Source organism: Hemicordylus capensis, chromosome 10 (assembly GCF_027244095.1).
Source record: "Hemicordylus capensis ecotype Gifberg chromosome 10, rHemCap1.1.pri, whole genome shotgun sequence".
NCBI classification, from domain to species: Eukaryota; Metazoa; Chordata; class Lepidosauria; order Squamata; family Cordylidae; genus Hemicordylus; species Hemicordylus capensis.
Genome location: NC_069666.1, coordinates 28547684 through 28571469, shown reverse-complemented (window position 1 = coordinate 28571469; position 23786 = coordinate 28547684). Strand labels below are relative to the sequence as shown.

Sequence of the window (23786 nt, the reverse complement as noted above, 5' to 3'; positions counted from 1 at the left end):
GTCTAGTCAGTTTGCTCAGTGTGACCCTTGTGGATAGTGCTAGTGCAGCTTCACGTGATGTTACTACTCTCCATGCCTCTGTATTTTTCCAGCACTTTTGTCTGAACTTCTGGTCTCTCCCACACTCATGCCTCCAGGAAGACATGGGCAAGCTTTGTGCCCCAAATGTATGTTTGGAATTATTTTGGGAAAAGATGCTCCATAGACTTCAGATCATTGCAGCATTAAAATAATCTCCTATGACTGCATGAGTTGATGTGTGAGGGGAGGGCCAGGCTGAGAACTTTAAAACATCAGCAAATGAGTGTTGGACATGCATGTAATCATGCAGAAAACATTTTTTTTGTAAAAAGTCACATCAGAATGTTCTATGTGTTGCTGGTGCGTGACAGAGGAAGATCAAGAACCAACATTAACACCAACCTGAGACTTCTGTTTTGCATGGCTAAAAAGTTAGCATCCCCACCTCCACTGATACAGCTGACATCGTCCAAGGCAGATAGCAAGCTGCAACTAAAAACTCCTAACCCTCAGTCTTAATCTGTTTCGGCTGTGTGAAGAAGAAAGGGACTCCAGAGACCGGGAACGGGGAATAAAAAGATGTAATCTTAAATAAGTAACCCTGCTAACCATAACACGTTGTTACATTAATGCTCTGCTTTTAGTATCTGGGTATCTTTGGTTACACTTGTAACCAAATATTCAGCGTTTGCATTTTGTCAAAGAACCCTGGCAATTATTATGAACTTTCCAATGACTAAACTAATGCAGCTCAAGTGCATTTAAATAGGGATTCCTGCCCTTCCCCAATAATTCTACTTGCTTTCCTTAAGTTTTCTGTTTAAGGAAGGGAAAATGACAGCAGTGTCGCTGGTGTGGGCTGTCCTGGCTTGGTTCTGGTTCATAATTCAGGAGCTTAAGCTGGTACTTTAGTGGACAGTTCAGGCCCTGTAGGGAGGGCGTTTTCTTATTTAGAATGGGACAAGATTAACAATTGGGTCCCATTCTAATTTGCTCCAAATCTTACTTGTACTTTAGCTGTTCATATTCCGTCAGAGGATTTTCTTCCTTCCTTCATGAAGAAACACTTGGAGGGATTGGTTGTCCCAAAAAGTGTGTTTGTGAAATGCTTAATATACACCTATCCTGTGTGCAGCAGGATGGTGGGTTAGCCTTTTATCTTCTGTACGGCCTTCTAATCTTTCTGTGTGTCCTCCTGACACTTGTTCACGAGGCTGCTGTCTTGTCCTGCTCTGCATGGTTATGGAGTGCTTTGCATGCAGCTTCTGAGATATTCACTGCTGAATCATGGATGCATCTTGGTATCTCATCACGTGAACGTGTGAATTGCCTCAGTTGAAAAGCATTGAGTTTGAAGTGATGTGGAAGCTCTGCCTGTGGTGGGTGCTTTAACATGTTCAAGTCACCACTTCATCTGGTAGTCAACAAGAGATGAATGTACGTGTGTGAAAAAGGCTGCCCTGTCTTCAGAAAGTGGACTGTCTCTCTTCCTGCGGCTGGCAAGCATAGTCCTCCAGTTAAACTGGGGACAGCACAAATAGTAACTAGGTAAACATAGTAACTATTTGGGTGGTCGCAGCAGGAGACGAAAAGGCTTTCATCCTTGAACCCAAAGCCTGTGGTGTTGAGCAACCAGTGGAAGGGTTGCATGAGGCCTAGGCCAATTGCAGCTTCCCTGCCCCGACTGCTGCTTGTGACTGATCCAATGTCATCAAGGCAGTTGGAATGTTTCCAGGCAACTCTGGTAAAAGTGTGTCTTTCTGGAACATCGGAGATAAAGTACAATAATATTTAAAAAGAGTCTACAGTGCCCACGTTTGTTTGTGCTTGTGGCACAATATGGTGCCTGTGCTCAGTGGCTTGACATTTTGAATGCACTTTGTGTTGATTATGTAAATTAGCATTATATAAATGTAGCTGTCATCTGAAAAACCATGCAAGGCAATGCAGAAGTCAAGAATTGCGGGCTCTGCTTAACTGAACTTCAGTGCATTTGAAGGCCCTCAGAACCATCTGTGACAGTTTGGATAAAAATGAGTTAAGCCAGGAAATGCTTTGTGTAGGGCTGTGTGAAGGCTTTTTGAGTATAAGGTCCAATGGGTGAGTATGTGCAAGGTCCTGGTTTAAATTTCTGGCAATTCCAGTTATTACATGAGCAGGTGGGTCAAAAGACTTGTGCTGATCAGGATAGACAGCAATACTGGACGAGGATGACCCGCTGGTCTGGCTTCATAAAATGCAGCACTTAATATAAACACTTATTATTCAATGTCACTTGTGTTCAGTTGCCATTCTTGATGATGTGGAATGACCTCACACCCCCAGGAGGTTTGTGAATCCTGGACACTTGCCTCCTTTAGGAGATAAGCGGAAAGGTTCTTGTTCTGTCTGGCCCTTTGAAAATGAGGCCTCTCTTTGCTGGTGGATATTGAGGATAGATAATGCTGAGATTTTTCTAATGAGGGTTGAATTGTGTTAGATTTCATTGGCTTAAAACGGTATAAAACTGGTAGGTAGAGGATCAAAGGTGCTTCTGGCTGTCATTACCCTCAGTTTGAAGATGGCTTGGAAATGCCACAGATCAACATTCTTTCCCATCTGATTTGTGCCTGGACTTAGTCTGGGCTGGACTGCTTGCTGCTGCTGTTTCAGCTCACTGTATGTTGTGGAAGCACCTCAATAATTTTGATGTCAGTGAAGGTTTGACATCCAGCTGTCATTCCAGAAGTTCAAGACATTCTAAAGAAAGCATAGAACAATAAGTAGAAAGTCTAGGTGACAGACAAATCTTTTTTCCTTCCTCTTGTAGTCTTGATTTAAGAGTTTGCATGTGCTGGTCACTGACAAAAACTTAAATGGATATATCTCTTAGGGCCTGTGGATTGTGAACTTTTGTTACTCTCCATAGTCTTCTGCATCAGATTTTCGCTGACAATATCTCTAGCACATTTTCTAACCACCTGAAGAAGTGACAGACCTTTTTGTCGGGTTCTCTGCTGCTCACAGGATTCTAAATCAGAATGTGTTTTGCTGGTGACAATCAGAATACAGAGTCCAACTCCTCAGTTGTGTGAATTGTGCTCAACCCTAGAAGTACGCAGAAAGATGCTACCACTGGCACATACTTTCAGAATTGCATAGAATCTCTCCCCCTGCTCAAACTTCTGTCTCTTCACCTCTGTCAAACATTTTCTCTTTCTCTCTTCTCCTTCCTCTCTGGCACATCATCACCCTTTTCCCTGGCTCCTTCCCTACTGTGTTCAAACATCCATAATTCTAAAAAAACCCAGCCTTTAACCCATTCTGCCTCTGCAATTGCTGTCCAGCCTTTCTTCTCCTTTTTGCCTCCAAATGCCCAGAATATGCTTCTGACTCCTGCTTCTTTTGTCCCCTCCACTCTAGGACAGTTTGCCTCATTCAGAGGTGAGCTCTCCTTGACTGGAGACTGGAGGGACTACCTGTCATGGGTGTTGTAGCAGTTCCCCCATTAGAGCAAGGGGTTGATCTAGAAGACCTCCAAGGTCCCTTTCGATCCCAGCATCCTATTTTGCTGCTGCTGCTGCTACTGTGGAGATATTTATTTTCTCCCTGCTTTTCAACAAAGTACTCAAAGCAGTTTATGTAGAGAGATAATAATAAAAGTGCTTCTCTGTCCCCAAAGGGTTCACAGTCTAAAACCCTCGCTCCTCCAGTCTGCCACCCTTTGCTTCCCACATGGCTTCATCTTTCCTCCCTTACTGCCTCTTGTGTTTGGAACTGCTTTCTGCAACCCTTGTTGATGCTTCCTTTCTCACTACTTTCAAATCTTTTCATACAACTCATCTTTTTCATAAAGCATTTGGCATAACTGCCCAGGTGCTACACTTACTGTAACTAAGCCTAGGGGTGTGTGTGTGTGTATATGTGTGTATGTGTGTATGTAATAACTGTTGTCTTCCCCTGTTTGTTCTGCCTCTGTTTCCCTTCCTTTCCTCTGTCATCTCCCTTGTGTCAGTATCTAGACTGTAAGCTCCTTGGACCAGGGACCTGCCCCCCTTACTCTTCATAAAGCAGCATGTGTACACAGACCTCTCAGGCTGAAAAGATTAAAAAGAGATGTGATGCAGTTTCAGGAATAGCAAGGGGGAGAAGACTGCCTCAATGTCAGTACTTCCCCTAGCCTTGCCTGGCCAGCAGTTGCACCCAATGGCAGGTCTCTGAGGTCAGTACCAGGATAGTCTGCTGGAGGTGGGGAATGTCACCAGGCTCATTCACACAACCATTTTTGAGCTGTCAGTGTTGGGGAAAACGCTGGATGTCTAGTTCCCTAGATTTCTAAGGGTTTGATGTTTGAGCCTAGAGAGGGATTTTAATTCCGCTGCAGTACTGCCCCTTCAAAAAAAGGCAAAGCACAGTAATCTGGGCACCCCAAATATGTTTTCCTGTATTGTGAAGCCACTACAAGCTGCCATTTTTGATGTGGGGACGTGACTGGTTATGACAGTGCAGTGGTGTGCTGGGATTTGTAGTTGGATTGTGGCTTGAGAGGCTGTGACTGTTAACTGCTTTCCCGAACTCTCTGAGCTGCATTCTCTGCTTGTCATAGAAGAGCTAGATTGTGGCTGGGGATGATGGGAGTTGTAGTCCAACAATACCTGGGGACCTAACTTTGAAAACCTCTGGGTTAGAACATTCGTGAGACCTGTCCGCTGCCTGGAAGTAGCAACTGGGGTGGGCAAGGAGAGGCGTGTGTGGCTTTTATTTGCCATGTTGCCATTGTGCAATGCTGGAATCGGCCCCGAGTGGAGGAGAGAATTGTCCCGGTTCCTTTGATGCCTGGACTTCGTACCCAAAAGGACTGTGACTGGAGTGGGTGTTCAGTTGTAGCCTTGTGTACTAGAGCATGACAGATTGAAAGGAGTGTATTTCTTCATGAGAAGCATTTTTCTTTGTCAGCAGATGCCCCAAAATGCTTCCAAAGAAGCACACATTATTCAGGGATTGGTTGTGTATATCCTCACTTCCTTCAGATACATGTTTTGGGCCGTATGTGTTGAAGCTTAAATGAGAAGTTCTACATTCTGTAATCGGCCTTTGTTTGATGTACAATCAAAAACACAGCCGTAATGGCTGGCAGCTGCATCAGACCGAAAGTGACACAGGTGGTGTTATGGAGTAATTCTTGTTCTATAGCACCACCCATGGATGAGGCCCTTTTAGAGGAACGTTTAGAAAAAGAAGTCCAGCTCTTTGTCTTGAGGAGATTACAAGTCTGAGTTTGGACAGTTGGGGAGGGAACGGAAGTGAGGAGAGAAGGTGCTGGCCCATAGCAAGACCAAGGCAGGTAGCTGCCTACTGAAGTGCAGAGGGATGGTCTAAAAGAGATGGGCTGAGAGCCTGGCAAGAGTCAGGATCCAGTGGAGAAGGAGCTTTGCAGATCCCTCGCACCAGACACAAGTTGCTCAGGCTGAAGAGCAAGCTCTGAGGCCAGCGTTTTTGTAGGGCCTGCTGCACTGGGTTTGGCTCTTTGGAGCCAGCTGGTAAGATGCTCCAGCAGGTTGCTCCTGCAGTTTAGGCGGTGCCATCAGGAGGCGGCGCTCAGCCTGACGGATATGCAGTAGGAACAGCGTGCCGGTGGTGCAGGGTGTGAGGCACTACCAAGTGCTTCAAACAGACCCAGCTGATATGGAGAAGGCATGACTCCATTACAGCCTTCCTTCTCCCTGTTAAAGTCTAGTGAATCTTAACTCATGATGTAATATCAACATAGTAGAACATGGAACTCTCAATGTGGTGGGGTCATGTCACACGTTTTGGTTTACCAGATGTTTGCGGGAGTGCTGAGACTGTTGCTTTGGCTCACAGTTTCCTTGTATTATCTAGTTTCACTCTTCGGCCTGTAAGGTTGGATATATATTTGTTTATAATGCCTGGGAAATTTAGCAACATTTAGTAGGGATGTGCATGGAACCAGCGGTGGAGGGATAACTTTAAGGGCGGGGGAGGGTGCACTCCCTCCCTACTGCGTTTTCCCCACTGGTGCTCGCTTAAAAACTGCTCCGGCGGGGCAGCAGCATACCTCCCTTCCCCTCCGTTCTCTCCTTGGATCAGAAGTGACCAGAAGTAGCCCATGTGCATGTGCATGGGTTACCTCCGGTCTGAGGTGAGGTCGGGTGGGCAGGGAGGTGTGCTTCTGCCCCGCTGGACTGGTTTTTAAGTGAGCACTGGTGGGGGAAACGCGGCCGGGGGGGGGAGTAAGTGCACCTTCCCCCACCCTTCAAGTTATTTCTCCCCCCACCCCCAACCTTTTGAACCGCCCGGTGTTCGAACCTGTTCAGAGGCCCATAAAAGGGCATCCGAACAGGTCCGTGCCCATCCTAACATTTAGATGGATGAGATGATCTTCTACAGTATTGACCATCTAAGGCAGGCCTGCTCAACTTAGGCCCCCCAGCTGTTTTTGGAGTACAACTCCCATAATTCTCAGCCACAGCAGCCAATAGCCAGGAATTATGGGAATTGTAGGCCAACATCTGCAGGAGGGCCGAAGTTGAGCAGGCCTAATCTAAGGTGACACCCAGAAGAATGAAGATTTAGCTCAGCTTCTGGTGATGAGTGTTCAGCCCAGAGCAGCTCAGGATTGGAGTGTGGTCTCCTGGTTTGCTGAAGTTAATTTATAGTCCTACTTAACGAGACACTTCTATTGTGTTGCATGAGATTATATTGTATGAAATGTTAGATATCTTTTTTCAAAGGATATATTAGATTTTTATATGTCAAAATTGAATATACACATAAGGTATTATAGAAAATAGACAAAAGAATAAGGGCAGTCCTCAGTATTATGTCCTTACTATTGTTTGGTCAAGGGCAATACTTCTAACATTTGCCTTTCGGTTTTGGGAAGAAATAGATGTCTCTAAAGCAGTGTTCTCTCTAACAGCAATTCCCAGATGTTGTTGACTACAGCTCCCAGAATTCCCAGCTGCAATGGCTTTTGCTTGGGGATTCTGGGAGGTGTAGTCAACAACATCTGGGAATCCTTGCTAGAGGGAACACTGCTCTAAAGGATCTCTCCTCCCCTTTCCTGCCACCCTCATCCTCTATCACACAAGACGGAAATGAGGTAATATGGCTTGTCATGGCCCAGTCTTTGGAGGGATGAATTGCTGATTTCTGCTGCAGTGTTGCTATAGCGACCTATATATGACTGTTGTTCATCCTGCAGTCAGCGTCTCATGACAAGTGATTGCATGCAGGACATGAGAAAAACAGGCAAAGGAACCTTAGGTTGTGAGAGTGTAAACAAGAATGCTGTTTCGGAAGTATTTGCAACCATTATGTAATTGTTTTCTTTTGCTTGTTTATGTGTGTGTGTTTATATGTATGTATGTATGTAAAAGAATTATATCTCGTAATGTTTTGGACAACAAAAAAGAGTTGAAAAAAGGAGCTGGAATGCATGCTGCCTATTTTGAATATTTAAGCTATTGGGTTGTTGCCTAGTTGGTCCTAGAGCAGGGGTTCTCAACCCTGGGTCCCCAGATATTGCTGGCCAGCTGCAATGGCCAAAGGCAATCCCTGTCCTAGAGGATAAGGAAGCCAGGATATCTGAAGACCACTTTGCGTATTATACAAGAAATGCTTGTTCTTGTGTGCACTGGGAATCCCTTCTCCCCATAGTATACTTGGACTTCCAAAAAGCTGTTGACAAAGTTCCCCACCAAAGGCTCTTGAGAAAACTTAGCAGTCAGGGGATAAGGGGACAGGTTCATGTGTGGATCGGTAACTGGTTGAAGGACAGGAAAACAGAGGGTAGGAATAAATTGACAGTTTTCACAATGGAGGGAAATAGAAAGTGGGGTCCCCCAGGGATTGGTACTGGGACCAGTGCTCTAACTTGTTCAGAAATGATCTAGAAGTTGGAGTAGGCAGTGAAGTGGCCAAATTTGCAGCCACATCTGGAGTAATGCATACAGCTTTGGCCACCATATCTTAAGAAGGATATTGTAGAACTAGAAAAGGTGTAGAAGAAGGTAACCAAAATGATCAGGAACCTGGAGCACATTCCTTATGAGGCTAGGTTACAGCATCTGGGGCTCTTTCCCTTGGAAAAGAGGCGACTAAGGGGAGACATGATCAGGGTGTATAAAATTATGCTTGGAGTGGAGAGGGTGGACAGAGAGAAATTTCTCTCTCTTACACACAACACTAGAACCAGGGGTCATCCCATGAAACTGAAGGTTGGGATGTTTAGGATCGACAAGAGGAGATACTTTTTCACACAGTGCATAATTAATCTATGGAATTCTTTGCCATGAGTTGTGGTGATGGCCACCAGCTTGGATGGCTTTAAAAGGGGCTTAGACAAATTCATGGAGGACAGGTCTATCAGTGGCTACTAGTCTGGTGGCTGTGGGCCACCTCCAGTCTCAGAGGCACGATGCAGCTCAATACCAGTTGCAGGAGAGCAACAGTAGGAGAGAGGGCATGCACATACTTCTTGCCTGTGGGCTCCCCAGAGGCATCTGGTGGGCCACTGTGTGAAACAGGATGCTGGATTAGATGGGCCTTGTGCCTGATCCAGCAGAGCTGTTCTTATGTTCTCTTGGCACACGTGCATGTTTTTTTTTTTTTTTTAAAAACCCTCTCTCCTTCCCATGCTCTCTTTTCATTAGTGCATACCGAAAACATAAGATATGAAGCCACACTTGCTGGCCCTGTGTGTCTGCTTCATTGTGCTCTGTGTAGTTTGGATAAAATATCTTGTATTTGGGCTGACCTAGATTCAAACACCACAGGTTTTGCAGAGTCTAATGTGGAGGTGTCCAGCAACTCCCTTATGTGGTTGGGCTGCATCAGTTTCAGTTTGTGACTCCTGATGATGTGGATAAGCTGCTTGGAACGGTGTGACCTCCCACCTGTTCTCTTGACCTTTGTTCATGACATGCCTTATATTATCTGGCAGTGAGGTTGTTGTAGAAGGCCTGGTAGAGATTATCTTCCTTCACTGAGGGCGGGCAAGATGCCTTCCTTTCTTAAGGAGGCAATCATTATACCTCTTCTGAAGACGCCTACATTGGATCCCTCAGAGTTAAGCAACTATAGACCTGTCTCCAACCTTCCATGACTGGGCAAGGAAATTGAGGGGGTGATGGCTTCCCAGCTCCAGGCAGTCTTGGAGGAAACTGATTATCTAGACCCATTTCAAACTGGATTTTGGGCAGGCTGTGGGGTGGAGACTGCCTTGGTCAGCCTAATGGGTGATCTCCAATGGGAAATTGACAGAGGGAGTGTGACTCGGTTGGTCCTCTTGGAGGCTGTTGATACTATCAACTATAGTATTTTAAGGGGGTTGGGGGTGGGAGGCGCTGCTTTAATCTCTTGGGCAGATTCTAGATGGTGTTGCTTGGTGATGGTTCTTCAAAATATGAACTTGTAAATGGCCCTACATTAGGGCTCCATATAGTCTCCAATGCTTTTTAAACATTTACATGAAACAGCTGGGAGAGATCATCAGGAGATTTGGGGCAGGGTGTTATCAGTATGATGATGGCACCCAAATCTATTTCCCCATGTCAACATCATCTGGAGAAGGCATGACCTCCCTAAATGCCTGCCTGGAGGCAGTGATGGGGTGGATGAGGGATAAGAAATTGAGACTGAATCCAAATAAGACAGAGGTATTTATTGTGTGAGTTCGGTATGCAGGAGACAATTTTAATCTGCTGATTCTGGATGGGGTCACTCTTCCACCGAAGGAAGAGGTGCACAGTCTGGGAGTGCTTCCGAATCCAAACTTCTCCCTGGTGTCCCAGGTTGAGGTGGTAGCCAAAGGTGCTTTCTATCAGCTTTGACTGATACACCTGCTATATCAATTTCTTGAGATAAATGACCTCAGAACAGTGGTACATATGCTGGTAACCTCCAGACTTGACTACTGCAGTGTGCTCTGTGTGGGGCTGCCTTTGTATGTCATCCAGAAACTGCAGTTGGTATAGAATTTGGCATTCAGGTTGGTCTCCGGGTCATTTTGGAGAAACCATATTACTCCTATATTTAAAGCACTACACTGGCTACCAATAAGTTTCCAGGCAAAAAACAAGGTGCTAGTTATAACTTATAAAGGCCTAAACAGCTTAGGCCCAGAAAACAGCATCTTCACCATGAGCCCCATTGAGATCAAGCTAGGATAGGTTAGTCTGCAGTTGCCACCAGCTCATCCGGTGGCTACACAGGGCCGGGTCTTCTCTGTTGCTGCCCCGAGACTCTGGAATGCACTCCCTGCTGAAAAAAGAGCCTCCCCATCTCTGACAACGGTTTAAAAATCTCTAAAGACACATTTATTCACCCAACCACAACTAGATTTGTGGTTTTAAATTGCTTGAGGCAGTGTACAAAATAAATAAATAAATCAGAATTTTGAATATTCTCAAACAGAAGCTGAATCTCTGATAATTATGTTGGTTGCTATATTAGTTTTTCTTCATTTTAAGCCTTGTCTTCTGCTTTTGAGAATGAAATGGTATGCTATTTGCAGTAGTATTTACTGCGCCTTCCTGCCTGTTTTTATTTAAATAGTTTGTGCTGAATGTGTAATTATTCAAGTATCTCTCATTTTTGCTCTTCTGTGGATTGATATTTCTTGCAGACGTAACAAATCTGCTATTTAGTGAACACAATAACATTCTGGTTTGTAAAAATGTCAGGAGGTGGGACAGGAATATGATGATTTGATGTTGTAAACCTTGCAGTTTGGATTAACTTTATAGTTTTGTTTAGGGCTGGTACTGACACTGGCTCCTAAATATTTGAGTCTGGCACCCAGGGATTTAAAATGTGGTCACAGCTTTGCTTCCAGGGCTGTTTGAGCATAAATATCTTCCTTTTATTTTAGGGCTTTTGTGTGTATTGTGTCTTTCCTTAGTTTTGTTAATGATAACAAAAATGAAACCACCAAGAGATGAACGTTTCGGGTGGTATACAAATTTGATAGATAGATAGATATAAAATAAAATAAATAAATGATAAAACAAAACAAAAAAGCTAAAGCTAAAAGAAAAGCTCCTGCAAGCAAAATTCTCATTTCAGCTTTCCCCCTAAATTTCTCATTTCATCTCTCTAACCTTTGATGCATTTCCTTCCTCTGAAATAAATTCTACTCACTTCACTGTAGCCTAACTCGATGGCATGCTGGTTGTGTTGAAATCTTAGCTCGAAAGCCTAAATTCAGAAGAAGTCTGAATTGCATCTGTTGCAGTGCAGTAAGAATGATGGCAAAGCTACACATTATGACTGTAAAGCAGTAACTGTAGTTTAATATAGGAGTTCTCAACCTTGAGTCCCCAGGTGGTGTTGGACTACAACTCCAATAATCAATCCCCTTTGGCTATTTTGCTGGAGATTATGGCAGTTGTAGTCCAACACCATCTGGGGACCCAAGGTTAAGAACCCCAGGTTTGATGATAGAAACTGGGAATCCTTGAAATTTCAGTCCTGGCCATTAAGACTTGCAGAGCTCTCTTCCCCCCACCCAAAATAAAATATCAGATTGTGGGAAGAAGTCATTGCTGTACAATAACAGGTCTCTTATTTAGTTGAGCAGAGCTGGAAAAGTGGGTTGCTGAAAGCAGATGATGAGTTCAGGCAAGTTATCTGTGACTAGACAGTACACCCTGCTGACTCATGGAGAGAGAGTGGTATTTAGAGGGGGCTGTGACGGTGAGTGCATGCACAGTACAGTCAGAGGCAAGCCAATTCTGTGTGTGCAGTGGGGTATAGCTTGTACAGATCCAGTTTAAATGCGTAGTGTTTCTCTTGGGACAAAATATTCAGCCACTTAATTGGTTTCTTGCAGGAGGTGGACAAATAGCAATGAAGAGGGAAATAGCTGAAGAGGGAAAGCCATTTTTGTGGGGGAACACAGCAAAGGGAACAGTTTAAATATTTCCTTAGCGTGTTCTCTCTCTCTCTCTCTCTCTCCACAATTCATACTCATATTCAGAAGCATATTGCTTTTCATTTCCTAGAGAGAAAGTAATCATCAGGAGATGGCATAACAATGCCTGCCTGGAGGCAGTGATGGGCTGGATGAGGGATAACAAACTGAGACTGAATCCTGATAAGATGGAGGTACTTATTGTGTGGGGTCAGAACTTGGGAGACATTTTCGATCTGCCGATTTTGGATGGGGTCACACTTGCTCAGAAAGAACAGATGCACATTCTGGGAGTACTTCTGGATCCAAAACTCTCCCTGGTGTCCTAGGTTCAGGTAGTGGCCAGAAGTGCTTTCTGTCAGCTTCGACTGATATGCCAACTCCATCCATTTCTTGAGATAAACAACCTCAGAACATTGGCACATATGCTGGTAACCTCTAGACTTGACTACAGCAGTGCTCTCTGTGTGGGGCTGCCTAGTTTGTATGTAGAGGGAACTAGAGGCAGCTGCGCCTCCTTTGATGACACGCCCCCCCCCGTTTATTAGGATCAGCCGCTACTGGGCTGGAGTTATAGGCAAAACAGATAGACAAGGAACATAGGAAGCTGCCATATACTGAGTCAGACCCTTGGTCCATCTAGCTCAGTATTGTCTACACAGACTGGCAGCGGCTTCTCCAAGGTTGCAGGCAGGAATCTCTCTCAGCCCTATCTTGGAGATGCTGCCAGGGAGGGAACTTGGGACCTAGAGGCTTGCCCCAGAGCAGCTCCATCCCCTAAGGGGAATATCTTACGGTTCTCACACTTCTAGTCTCCCTTTCATATGCAACCAGGGTGGACCCTGCTTAGCTAAAGGGACAAGTCGTGCTTGCTACCACAAGTCCAGATCCCCATGGCGGGTCTATGAAGCTTCCCTATTCAGTCTGGAACTGAGTATCAGTTGTTGGAGGAAGGAGGAGGAGGGAGAGGAGGCCTCATTGCTTTTCTCTCCTGCTTGTGGGCTTCTCCAGAGGCATCTGCTGGCCACTGTCAGAAGCAGGATGCTCAGGCAGAATCTACCTTTGGCCTGGCCCATGGAGGATCTCGCTGTGGTCTTAATGCTCAAGACCGCTTGAGATGAAAAGCTGGTCTTGCAGCAGCAAGCACAAGCAGTCCCCTTCGAAAGCCTTGGTTTGCACTTGGATGGGTGAGTGCATGTGAGTGCTGCAAGGTACTCCGCACGTGGGATGGGGCCATGGCTCAGTAGAAAAACATCTGCTTGAATGTAAAAGGTCCCCGCTTCGATCCCTGGCAGCATCCCGAGGGTAGGGCTGGGAGAGGCTGCTGCCTGCAGCCCTGGAGAGCTGCCTCCAGGCTGGGCAGACACCACTGAGCAAGATGGACCAAGGGTCTGACTCAGCACAAGGAACGTAGGAAGCTGCCTTCTACTGAGTCAGACCCCTGGTCCATCCAGCTCAGCACTGTCCACACAGACCGGCAGCAGTTTCTCCAAGGCTACAGGCAGGAGTCTCTCCCAGCCCTATCCTGGAGATAGCCGGGAGGAAACTTGGAACCCACCAGGAAGGGAACTTGGAACCTTCTGCATGCAAGCATACAGGTGCTTGTCCCAGAGTGGACCCACCCCTTAAGAGGAATATCTTGCACCTCTCACACCTGTAGTCTCCCATTCAAATTCAAACTAGAACAAACCAACATACGAACAGCCCTGCTGGATGAGGCCCAAGGCTCATCTAGTCCCGCATCCTGTTTCCCACAGTGGCCCACCAGATACCTCTGGGAAGCACACAGGCAAGAGGGGAGGGCCTGCCCCCTCTCCTGCCGTTGCTCCCCTACAACTGGTATTCATCAGCATCTTGCCTCTGAGGCTGGAGGTGGCCTATGGCCACCAGACAAGTAGCCATTGATAGACCTGCCCTCCATGAATTTGTCCAAGCCCTTTAAAGCCATCCAAACTAATGGCCGGTAGGGCAGACCCTGCTTAGCAAAGAGGACAATTAATGCTTGCCCCCATAAGACCAGCCTTCCTCCCTTAAGGCAGCTTCCTATGTTCCAGCTTAAAGCACTTGGCTTATTAGCCGTGACAAGTAAACAGAGCCTCTATATTTAGATGCAGTCTACCTCAGCATACTAGCTACCAAGGACACACCATTGTGCCCTGGTGCTTGGCATCCGATCGGGCAACTGGGAGAAGATGCAGGATACTGAATTAGATTCACCTTTGGCATGATCCAACAAGGCTCTTCTCCAGTTCTTCTTTAGGCGGCACACATCCTGCATAAATAATTACCCTCCCAGGCGATCGAGTGCTACTTACAAGAGATTCCCCCTGCCCCCAAACCTATTTAGCATTTGTCCGCTGTTGTGGATTCCTCCATTACTTGGTAGACATCTGACTGCCAGTTGTGGAAGAGTAATTGTCAATTCTTGTATGAGTATCAGTTTTTGTTTCACGGACCTAGAACCAACAGGGAAATCCATAACAATAATAGTACACGATTATTAAAATTTATGAAGGATAGATTGTTGATGGTCTCAGTTTCTAAAGGGAATTGTGTTTAGGAATGGTGTTCTTCTGAATACCAGATGCCAGGAACAAACATTTTATGTATGTTGTTTAACCAATGTTTAGCTCGTTTTGTGCACAATACCTGCCAAGGTAAAGTGTACCGTCAAGTCGATTTCGACTCCTGGCGCCCACAGAGTCCTGTGGTTTTCTTTTGGTAGAATACAGGAGGGGTTTACCATTGCCTCCTCCCGCGTAGTATGAAATGATGCCTTTCAGCATCTTCCTATATTGCTGCTGCCCAATATAGTACCAGCGGGAATTCGAACCGGCAACCATCTGTGACCACCTCCCCAGGTACCGTACAATAAAATTATAAAGCCATACCATACAAAAAACCCACTCCTTCAGCAATAAATATGGAGGATAAAACAGCAGATGATTAAAATATTGGCTGAAAACTCCTCGGCACTAGACCTCTGTTACCAGGTTGGTCTCATCAAGCAAGGTGCTACTGCTGAAAATGGTGCTACTGCTGAAAAAGCACCAGACATGGTGCTACTGCTGAAAAAGACCTGTCCCTAGTTACTGCCATACAAATCAAAGGTAATTGTGGGCCAGAGCAAGGCTTGAGAAACTGATCTTAAAGCCTGGGCAGGATCATATGGGCAAAGGTGGCCCTTCAGGGTACCGAGGGAGCCTCTGTGAGAACCATCTTGGCAGCTAGGGTTCCTAGAGCATAGTTAAAGGGCACATGATACAGCCACCTTGCTGATATTAAGCAGGTCTTGGTGTGGTCAGTGGCTGAATGGGAGGCCCCTGTATGCCACCATTGAGGATGGGGCCGTAGCTGAGGGTTAGAGCCTCTGCTTGGCATGTAGTAGGTTCAGTCCTTGGCAGCATCTCCAAGTAGGGCTGGGAAAGACTCCTGCCCCAAATCGTGGGGAATCTGCTGCCAGTCAGTGCCTCCCAGCACTAAGCTAGATAGTCCCATGGTCTGTTTTGGGACAGGGCAGCTTCCCATGCATTTAGTACTGCTGCTTGCCATTTTTTAAATGAATTGAGAATCTGTTCAGTCATTAAAGACGAAAAATGGTGGCCAGTAGCAGTCAGCTGCAGAATCATTCTTAGTGCTTCCATGTACTGTTTGAAACCGCTGCTTCAGTGAAAACATTTTTAAAAATAAAAAGGCCTCTGCCATTCAAACACCCCCCCCACGTTCTAGGTTGCCAATGGCAACCAGGCGAGAGCTGACTTGACTGCATTTGTCTATCCAGGATTTGACCAATGCATGGGTAAGTGATGCCGGATTCGCCTTCTCTTGATAAGGTTGCATCTGGGACTGGTTAAAACAATGCGGGGAGGGCTGTTGCCTTCATGCCCAACCTGTGAACCTCTCAGAGCCGTCTGGCTGGTGTGTGGGAAGCAGGATGCTGGTCTAACGGATCCCCTTTGGTCTGATCCAACAAGGCTGATTTTTATGTTCTTATTTCTTTTTCTGTGGAAAGAAGGCTGCGTCTATAGGGGTAGGTCTTTATGGTTTTTTGGATTGATTAAGCCAGGGGGTCTCATACTTGAGTCCCCAGATGTTGCTGAGCTATAACTTTCACATCTTCCCTAGTCCTAATGGCCAGAGTCCAGCAACATCTGGGAACCTGTTTGAGAACCTCAGCTTAATCTTAGATTAGAAAGAGCTCTTTCAGATGTATGTATTCCTTTGTTTTCCCTTTCCTGGGGTGGTACTTGCAGTTGAAGTTGTGAAAGTTCATCATATAAAGAAAGAAGGCACTCTTTATTAATAGCAGTTCTAGCATCATGTTGGGAATCATGAGCAATATAGTACCCAGGAAGATCCAACTTCCATGAACAATATATCACAGCATATTCTTATGGGGGCATTGCACTGTCATTTTGAAGAACAACATTGGACTGAAGCATTTGTGGGTAATATCTCTGAGTAATATCCTTTGACATACGATTATAACTGGCAGAATTGCAGATTCCCTTGAAAAACGGGCACATTTTCAAATTTCCAGCCTCAAACCTCCTATTATTTTTAATATAGAAGGAAGATAGCAATATATGGATTGGCAAAAGCAAGTATGTTGCTTTTCTCTTGAACTTCAAATAAGTAATAATTAGAGTGTATGGGTTTGTGTGTCTAATACTAAATATATCTGTATTTGTAAATACATATACTTTCCATTTTCAGGACTAATGGCTGAAAAATAACCAAATATGGCAGCTATGGTACCACCTGTGAAGCTGAAATGGCTGGAACATCTGAACAGCTCTTGGATCACTGAAGATAGTGAATCTATCGCTACAAGGGAGGGCGTCTCGGTCTTGTATGCTAAATTAGTCAGTAATAAAGAAGTCGTTCCATTGCCTCAGCAGGTTCTCTGCCTCAAAGGGCCTCAGTTACCAGATTTTGAACGCGAATCCTTGTCAAGCGATGAACAGGACCATTACTTGGATGCCCTTCTTAGCAGCCAGCTGGCTCTGGCTAAGATGGTGTGCTCAGACTCTCCCTTTGCTGGGGCTCTTCGCAAACGTTTGCTTGTTTTACAGCGTATCTTTTATGCACTTTCTAATAAATATCACGATAAAGGCAAAGTGAAACAGCAACAGCATTCTCCAGAAAGCAGTTCTGGGTCAACAGACATCCATTCTGTCAGCGAGCGGCCTCGGTCAAGTACAGATGCCCTTATAGAAATGGGGGTCCGGACTGGACTAAGCCTGTTGTTTGCACTACTACGGCAAAGTTGGATGATGCCTGCTTCAGGACCTGGGCTCAACCTTTGCAATGATGTCATCCATACTGCAATAGAGGTAGTGAGCTCCTTACCACCTTTGTCTCTAGCGAACGAAAGTAAAATCCCACCAATGGGCCTGGACTGCCTGTCTCAAGTCACGACTTTTCTTAAAGGAGTAACAATTCCCAACTCTGGAGCGGATACTCTTGGCCGAAGGCTAGCTTCTGAGCTGCTGCTTGGCTTGGCTGCTCAACGTGGCTCCCTGCGGTATCTCTTGGAATGGATCGAGATGGCCCTGGGTGCGTCGGCTGTGGTGAACACCATGGAGAAGAGCAAAATGCTGCCCACGCAGGAGGGGATGATTGGCTTTGATTGTTTCATGAATATATTGATGCAAATGAGGCGATCGTTGGTATGTATGCATCACATACGTGTTAAATTAATTTTCATACTGGAAATAAGAATCAGTAATTACATTTGCAAATGCTGTCGACATTAATGGGAGTCTTACAGTTCTTGTGTGTGGGTTCTGTATAAAGTCTGCTACCCCAGCTGCGGACTTGCTGTTTTTAGCTGGAGCAGTTTCAGAAGTGTTTGAAATGGGAGTGGTTGTACTTAAACTTATCATACTTGAATGTTATTTTTGTTGGTTCTAACTGTATCAACAGCTTTGGTTGATACATCAGCTGCATCCATTTCTAGAGGTGAATGAACTTAAAAACAGTGGTACATATGCTGGTAACCTCCAGGCTTGACTACTGTAGTGTGCGCAATGTGGGGCTGCCTTTGTACGTAGTCCAGAAACTGCAATTGGTACAGAATGCGGCACCCAGATTGGTCTCTGGGACAACACGAAGGGACCACATAACACCGGTTCTAAAAGAACCGCACTGGCTGCCAATATGTTTCTGGGTGAACTACAAAGTGCTGGTTATTACCTATAGAGCCCTTAATGGCTTGAGTCCAGGCTATTTGAGAGAGCGCCTCTTTTGTCATAATCCCTGCCGCCTGCTACAATCTTCTGGAGAGGTCCGGTTATGGTTGCCACCGGCTCATTTGGTGGCGACCCAGGACCAGGCTTTTTCTGTGGCTGCCCCAGGGCTCTGGAATAAGCTTCCTGCTGAAATAAGAGCACCTCCTTCTCTGTTTGTTTTCAGGAAGAACCTCAAGACCCTCCTATTCTCTCAGGCTTTTAATTAGAATTAATTTTAATAATTTTAAAAAACTTGTTTTAATAATTTTATTCTATTGTTTTTATTGTCATGGATTTTAATTAGTGACTTTTAAATATTTTAAATTTTGTACACCGCCTAGAGGTATACATATCAGGTGGTATAAAAATATGATAAGTAAATAAATAAATAATTTCCACAATTGTGATTTTATAGAGGAAAAACAGTGCCGAGAACAATTTGTAACTGCACTAGCCACTTGTAATTATTTCATTGCAATTAAAAATAGTTGGAAAAGTATGGTAATTCAATAATGAAGGGTTTTAAGGTTTTCTTAAATTAAAAAAAAGTTTTACATGCTTGAGAGATGTTTTGATGTACGCTTCCACCCACCAGTTCTGCAAGCCTTACTTAGAAGAAGCAAATGTTTACTCCATGTAGCTGTGAAAATTATTAATTCAAGCCTATAATTTCTGTAGTGATACATGTTTGTGATGCAGCAAAATTATTGCTTATGTAAAAATGGAAATAGTGGACGGTTTCTTCTTGGGCTGCAAACTGAAGACTTCTGCTAAACTCTTCATGTGTTGTGATGCTTGACTAAAGGCAGTTTACTCTGCTGGGGAAGGTGAGAAGTGGAGGTTTGCCACTGGTTCCCACAACTGTAATGTTGGAGTAAGCCCTGTTGCCTTTTTACTGCAATAAATAATTTCACTGCAATAAAATTCTTATTTATTTATTTATTTATTTATTTATTTATTTAACATATTTTTATACCACCCAAAATGCAGGTCTCTGGATGATTTACAACAAAACAATAAAAACAAGTAAAAAGGTTAAAACATTACAACAATTTAAAATTTAAAACAATGTTAAAACTGTTAAAAACAATCAAACTATTAAAACATTTTACTGTAATAAATAAATAAATATGGACGCCCCAAAGGTGGGGCAGAAACTCCCACCAGGAAGGGTGAGTGGGTGTCCTCCGGCTTCCCCATGATGTCTGGGCTCTGTGCACTTGAAGCCTTGAACTGCATATTCGTTTTGAAATGCCTGTCAAATGACTGGCTTTACATCGTCATTTATTGAGGGAGTTTCAGAACACCGCGAGACCACTCCTTAGTGCATAGGTAATCAACACATTTAAAGAGGGCGGTGTGACTTGTCACAAACCCTAGTGATACGTTAAACTTGTGAAGCAGGATGGCAGTGTCTTGGCTAGAATAATTCTTTGGAAAAATGGGCAGGTTCAGACGTCAGATGGAACCAAAGTTAAATCCTGATTCTACACAATGTCTCCTAGCCTCTGGAGCACGCACTCCCTCTGGCTCTGCCTAAGCATGAGTTGGAAGAATGTTATTTCCAATGGCTTGGGAACTTTTGTTGAAAAGTGATATATAAATATTCATCGTATTCATTAGAATCAGACCAAGATCATTTATGGAGTCTGAGCTGATTGATCTTGATTTATTCCATTCATAATGCTAGAAATATGCTGAGATCTGAATCCAGGGTTCAAAGTGAGTTTCAGGTCTCAGTATATTTCTAGCATTTTGGTTAGAATAAACAAATCAGGTGGTTTGGAAGTCATGACTCATCTTGGTTTCCAACCACAGTCAGAATTCTTCCAATTGCTTGCTCTGCACAGGCAGGCTAGTATGAAGTCTAGGAGACATTCTGTGGAACTGAGATTTAACATTGGTTCCATGTATTTGCCCATTTGTTGTGTATGTATGAGTATACATGTGTAGAAGTAGGAATGATTCTAAGCAGTGTGATTCTAAGCATATCTGGGCAGTTGCTGTAGTTCTGCTGACTGTGAGTAGGATATCCTTGGTTAAAACCTTATTGGCATAATCATGGACTCAATGGGTGGCCATTAAAGTTCTTCTTCAGCCTTCCTGTATGGTGTGTAATAATATGAGCTCCTTTTAAGGCTGACTAAGTGAATCTGTGTAACATGACTGGAACTCTTGGGAGAGCACTACGTTCATGGGTTTTGAGGGAAACCAAAGGCTTCTCTTGGTTTGATTTTATTTAGACTAAACTTGCTGTTTATTTCATGGGATAATTGGTGTAAATAAACAGTTCCTTAAGTGTGTGTGTATTGCAGTGACGACTTCCCCATTGATGTTTTGCATTGCAGGGATCATCTGCTGATCGAAGTCAGTGGAGGGAGCCAACAAGAACTTCAGAAGGCGTCTGTTCTCTTTATGAGGCAGCTTTATGCCTCTTTGAGGAGGTATGTCTGCCTGTTCCTCAATGGAAGGTTCGTTCTCACACAGTGTAGGAGGTCATCCTTTTCGATGGGTTGTGTCCCTTGGGTTGCTCCAATAGATGGGGCTTTTTAAATCAGTGAGTCCAGCCTTCTTTCCCAGCAGGCAGCAACAGGGGCAGGATTCTTCCAATTCTGGTCCTGGCTTGCTCCTTGCGGTTGGGCTACAAAAGAGCTTGTGCTCCCTCTGGCCTTCCCTGCCTCTAGCCTTTCCCACCACCCCTTTTAATGCTCTAGGTATCTTGGTTCCAAGTTGCTTAAGATCATATTGAAATAACCGAGGACTACAGTTCTCTCTCAATGTCCTAATGTATATTGATCTTAACAGGTTTGTCGCATGGCGTCAGACTACTCGAGGACATGTGCTAGCCCAGACAGCATTCAGACTGGCGATGCTCCTATTGTTTCTGAGACCTGTGAAGTGTATGTTTGGGGCAGCAACAGCAGCCACCAGCTTGTGGAAGGAACGCAAGAGAAAATCCTTCAGCCCAAGTTGGCTCCAAGTTTTTCTGATGCTCAGACAGTGAGTGACTTTTTATTTTTATTTTTAACAAATGTATTAGTACAGTATAGCTAAGGGGAAGGGGGCGGAGCAAGAAAGAGAAAGGGGGGGAAAGATAGGTGACGCTTTCATTGATGTGTATCATCTCCAAATTTTTTGTAAGCAGTACTAGCCTGTGATTTCTGTGCTGCATGATAATCTTGTGCTGAAAATACCAAAAAAAAAAGGTTTATAGCTAATTTCAAATTATTCTTAATCTTTCCTACTAGATTGAAGCTGGCCAGTACTGTACTTTTGTAATATCTACGGATGGCTCTGTACGGGCCTGTGGCAAAGGCAGTTATGGCAGGCTAGGCCTGGGCGATTCCAACAATCAATCTACTTTGAAAAAACTGACTTTTGAGCCTCACAGATCGATCAAAAAGGTCTCCTCATCCAAAGGCTCCGATGGCCACACACTGGCGTTCACAACAGAAGGAGAAGTCTTCAGCTGGGGTGATGGAGACTATGGAAAACTGGGCCATGGAAACAGTTCTACACAGAAATATCCAAAACTTATTCAGGGCCCTTTGCAAGGAAAGGTATGTGGTGCAAAAGAGCGGATTGGTACATTCTCTTTGCAGAAACTTCATATACTTGTATTCATGTTATAACTTTTTTTATCTCAATCTATGGCAAAAGTGATTGCCCCCCTCCCCCCAGTCTTATCCCCTTAAGCATGATCTGAACTTTAGGCATAATGATACTTAGCATTTGTATGATCTTTTTGAGTGTTTATTAACAATTGAGTGTTTATTACAAATTAACTACAAGCCTGAGAGAACAGATGTTTCTTAAGGAATTTATAAAGGCTGCCAGAGATGGGGAGGCTCTTATTCTGACCAGGAGTGCATTCCACAGTTGCAGGGGTGCTCTTAAGGAGGCCCAGTTCCGAAATGCCACCAAACTTGTCAGTGGCAACATCCAGAAATGGACGCAGCTGACGCGTCAGCCAAAGCTTACAAAAAGCGCTCCTGGCCACGTCTTCAGTCTGAGAAACCAGATAGAGTTTCAGATCCTGAAGTACTTCTTCTGCAGGAGTATAACCACATCCTGAACAGGTAGATCTAAACCATCTCCCAAGTTCCAACCCCCACAATCAGTGCCTCCCTCTTATTTGGATTCAGCTTTAGTTGGCTGTTCCTTATCCAGTGCATTATCACCTCCAGGCAGGCATCTGAGGAAGTTATGCCATTTCCTGATGAAGTTGATATGGAGGAATAGATGTGCATGTCATCAGCATGTATTGATAATACGCGGCACCAAAGTTCCCAATGATCTCCCCATGTTTTTGTTTAGATGCCAAAAAGCATTTGTGACAGCATGGAGTCCTGCAGAACTCCAGTCTATAGCTCTCGCTTGAAGAGCAACAGTCTTCAAGTGACACTCTCTGGAATCTACCTGAGAATTAGGAACGAAATCACTGTAAAACAGTGCCTCCCAATCCCACCTCTCAGGAAACCCAGTAGGGATATAATGGTTGATGGTATTGAAAGCCACCAAGAGATTCAAAAGGAACAACCAAGTCTCACTCCCTCTCTCAGTTCCTAATTGGAGATCAACCATCAGGCTGACCAAAGCAGTCTCAATCCCATATCTGGCAAAAACTGGTTTGAAATGGGTACAGATAATTTGTCTCCTCCAAGACTGCCTGGAGCTCTCAAGCATCTTGCCCAACCATGGGAGATTGGAGATGGGTCTATAATTGCCTGAGAGATCCAATGTAGCTGTCTTCAAATATATTCCAGTGCGAGCCTCCTAAGACAAGGAGGCATTCTGCCTTCCCTCAGAGAAGCTTTTATGGTGTTTACCAGACCCTCTACAATAATCCTGCTACCAGATAAAATAATTCAAGGTAGGCAAAAGTCAAGAGAACAGCCGGCAGGGTATACCATCTGAAGTAGCTTGTCCACATCCTCAGGAGTCACTGCAACTGAACCAATCTAATCACATAAGAGGAATTGCTGGGTGCCTCCATAATAGATTCTGCAGTAGATGTGGTATACAGGCCATCATGCTTAGGAGAGGCTTTATTTGCAAATAACTTACTGAATGCATGGTTCCAGATTCAAAGTCAAGGTGTGCGGGGCATGTACTAGGCCTCTCGCAACCCTGGGCAACTCCACTGGGCATGAGCTTTCAGACACATTGCATGCAAAAAAGAGCTGCTTTTTTGTTATTCGTATTGCCACAGCACAGGCCTTAAAATGTGCTCTTATGTTGTGTTCTGTTGGATTCAATTCGAGTCTCTACTTCCACTCTAGTCTGGACTTTCTCTACCTTGCTGCTTCAGCTCCCACAATTCTTCCAAATACCACGGGGCTAATTTCGAAGCAGGTTGGAGAAGGTACTAGGAGTGATCGTGTCTATGGCCCTAGGGAGTTGGTTGTTCCAAGTTTGCACCAGGGTGTCAACACGATTGTCGGTACAGCCAACTCTGAAAACTTCCCAGGCTCCTTGGAATCTTATTATGATCCCCATATTGCAGCTGGGCAGCTGAGGTGAGGAGGAGGGGCTTGCCTTGGGGCCACCTAGTCAGTTCAAGTATTGAGCCTCCATATGGAGGCTGCTGACAAATGCTTCCACGTGGCGTGACA

General features: G+C 44.6%; 1 protein-coding gene across 10 annotated transcripts in view; it reads left to right on the top strand.

The window, feature by feature from the left end:
• Window positions 1–23786, top strand: part of HERC1 (HECT and RLD domain containing E3 ubiquitin protein ligase family member 1) — a 151031-nt gene that overhangs the window by 5311 nt on the left and 121934 nt on the right. For 9 of the 10 annotated variants that reach the window (XM_053272826.1, XM_053272830.1, XM_053272829.1 and 6 more), the window contains exons 2-5: window positions 16655–17610; window positions 20520–20615; window positions 20977–21171; window positions 21420–21731. In XM_053272826.1, the coding sequence (XP_053128801.1) occupies window positions 16681–17610; window positions 20520–20615; window positions 20977–21171; window positions 21420–21731 (1533 nt within the window). In that variant the 5' untranslated portion in view covers window positions 16655–16680. Of the gene's footprint in view, window positions 1–12117; window positions 12133–16654; window positions 17611–20519; window positions 20616–20976; window positions 21172–21419; window positions 21732–23786 lie in introns of those variants that run through there. The other variant, XM_053272820.1, reaches the window with a different exon arrangement.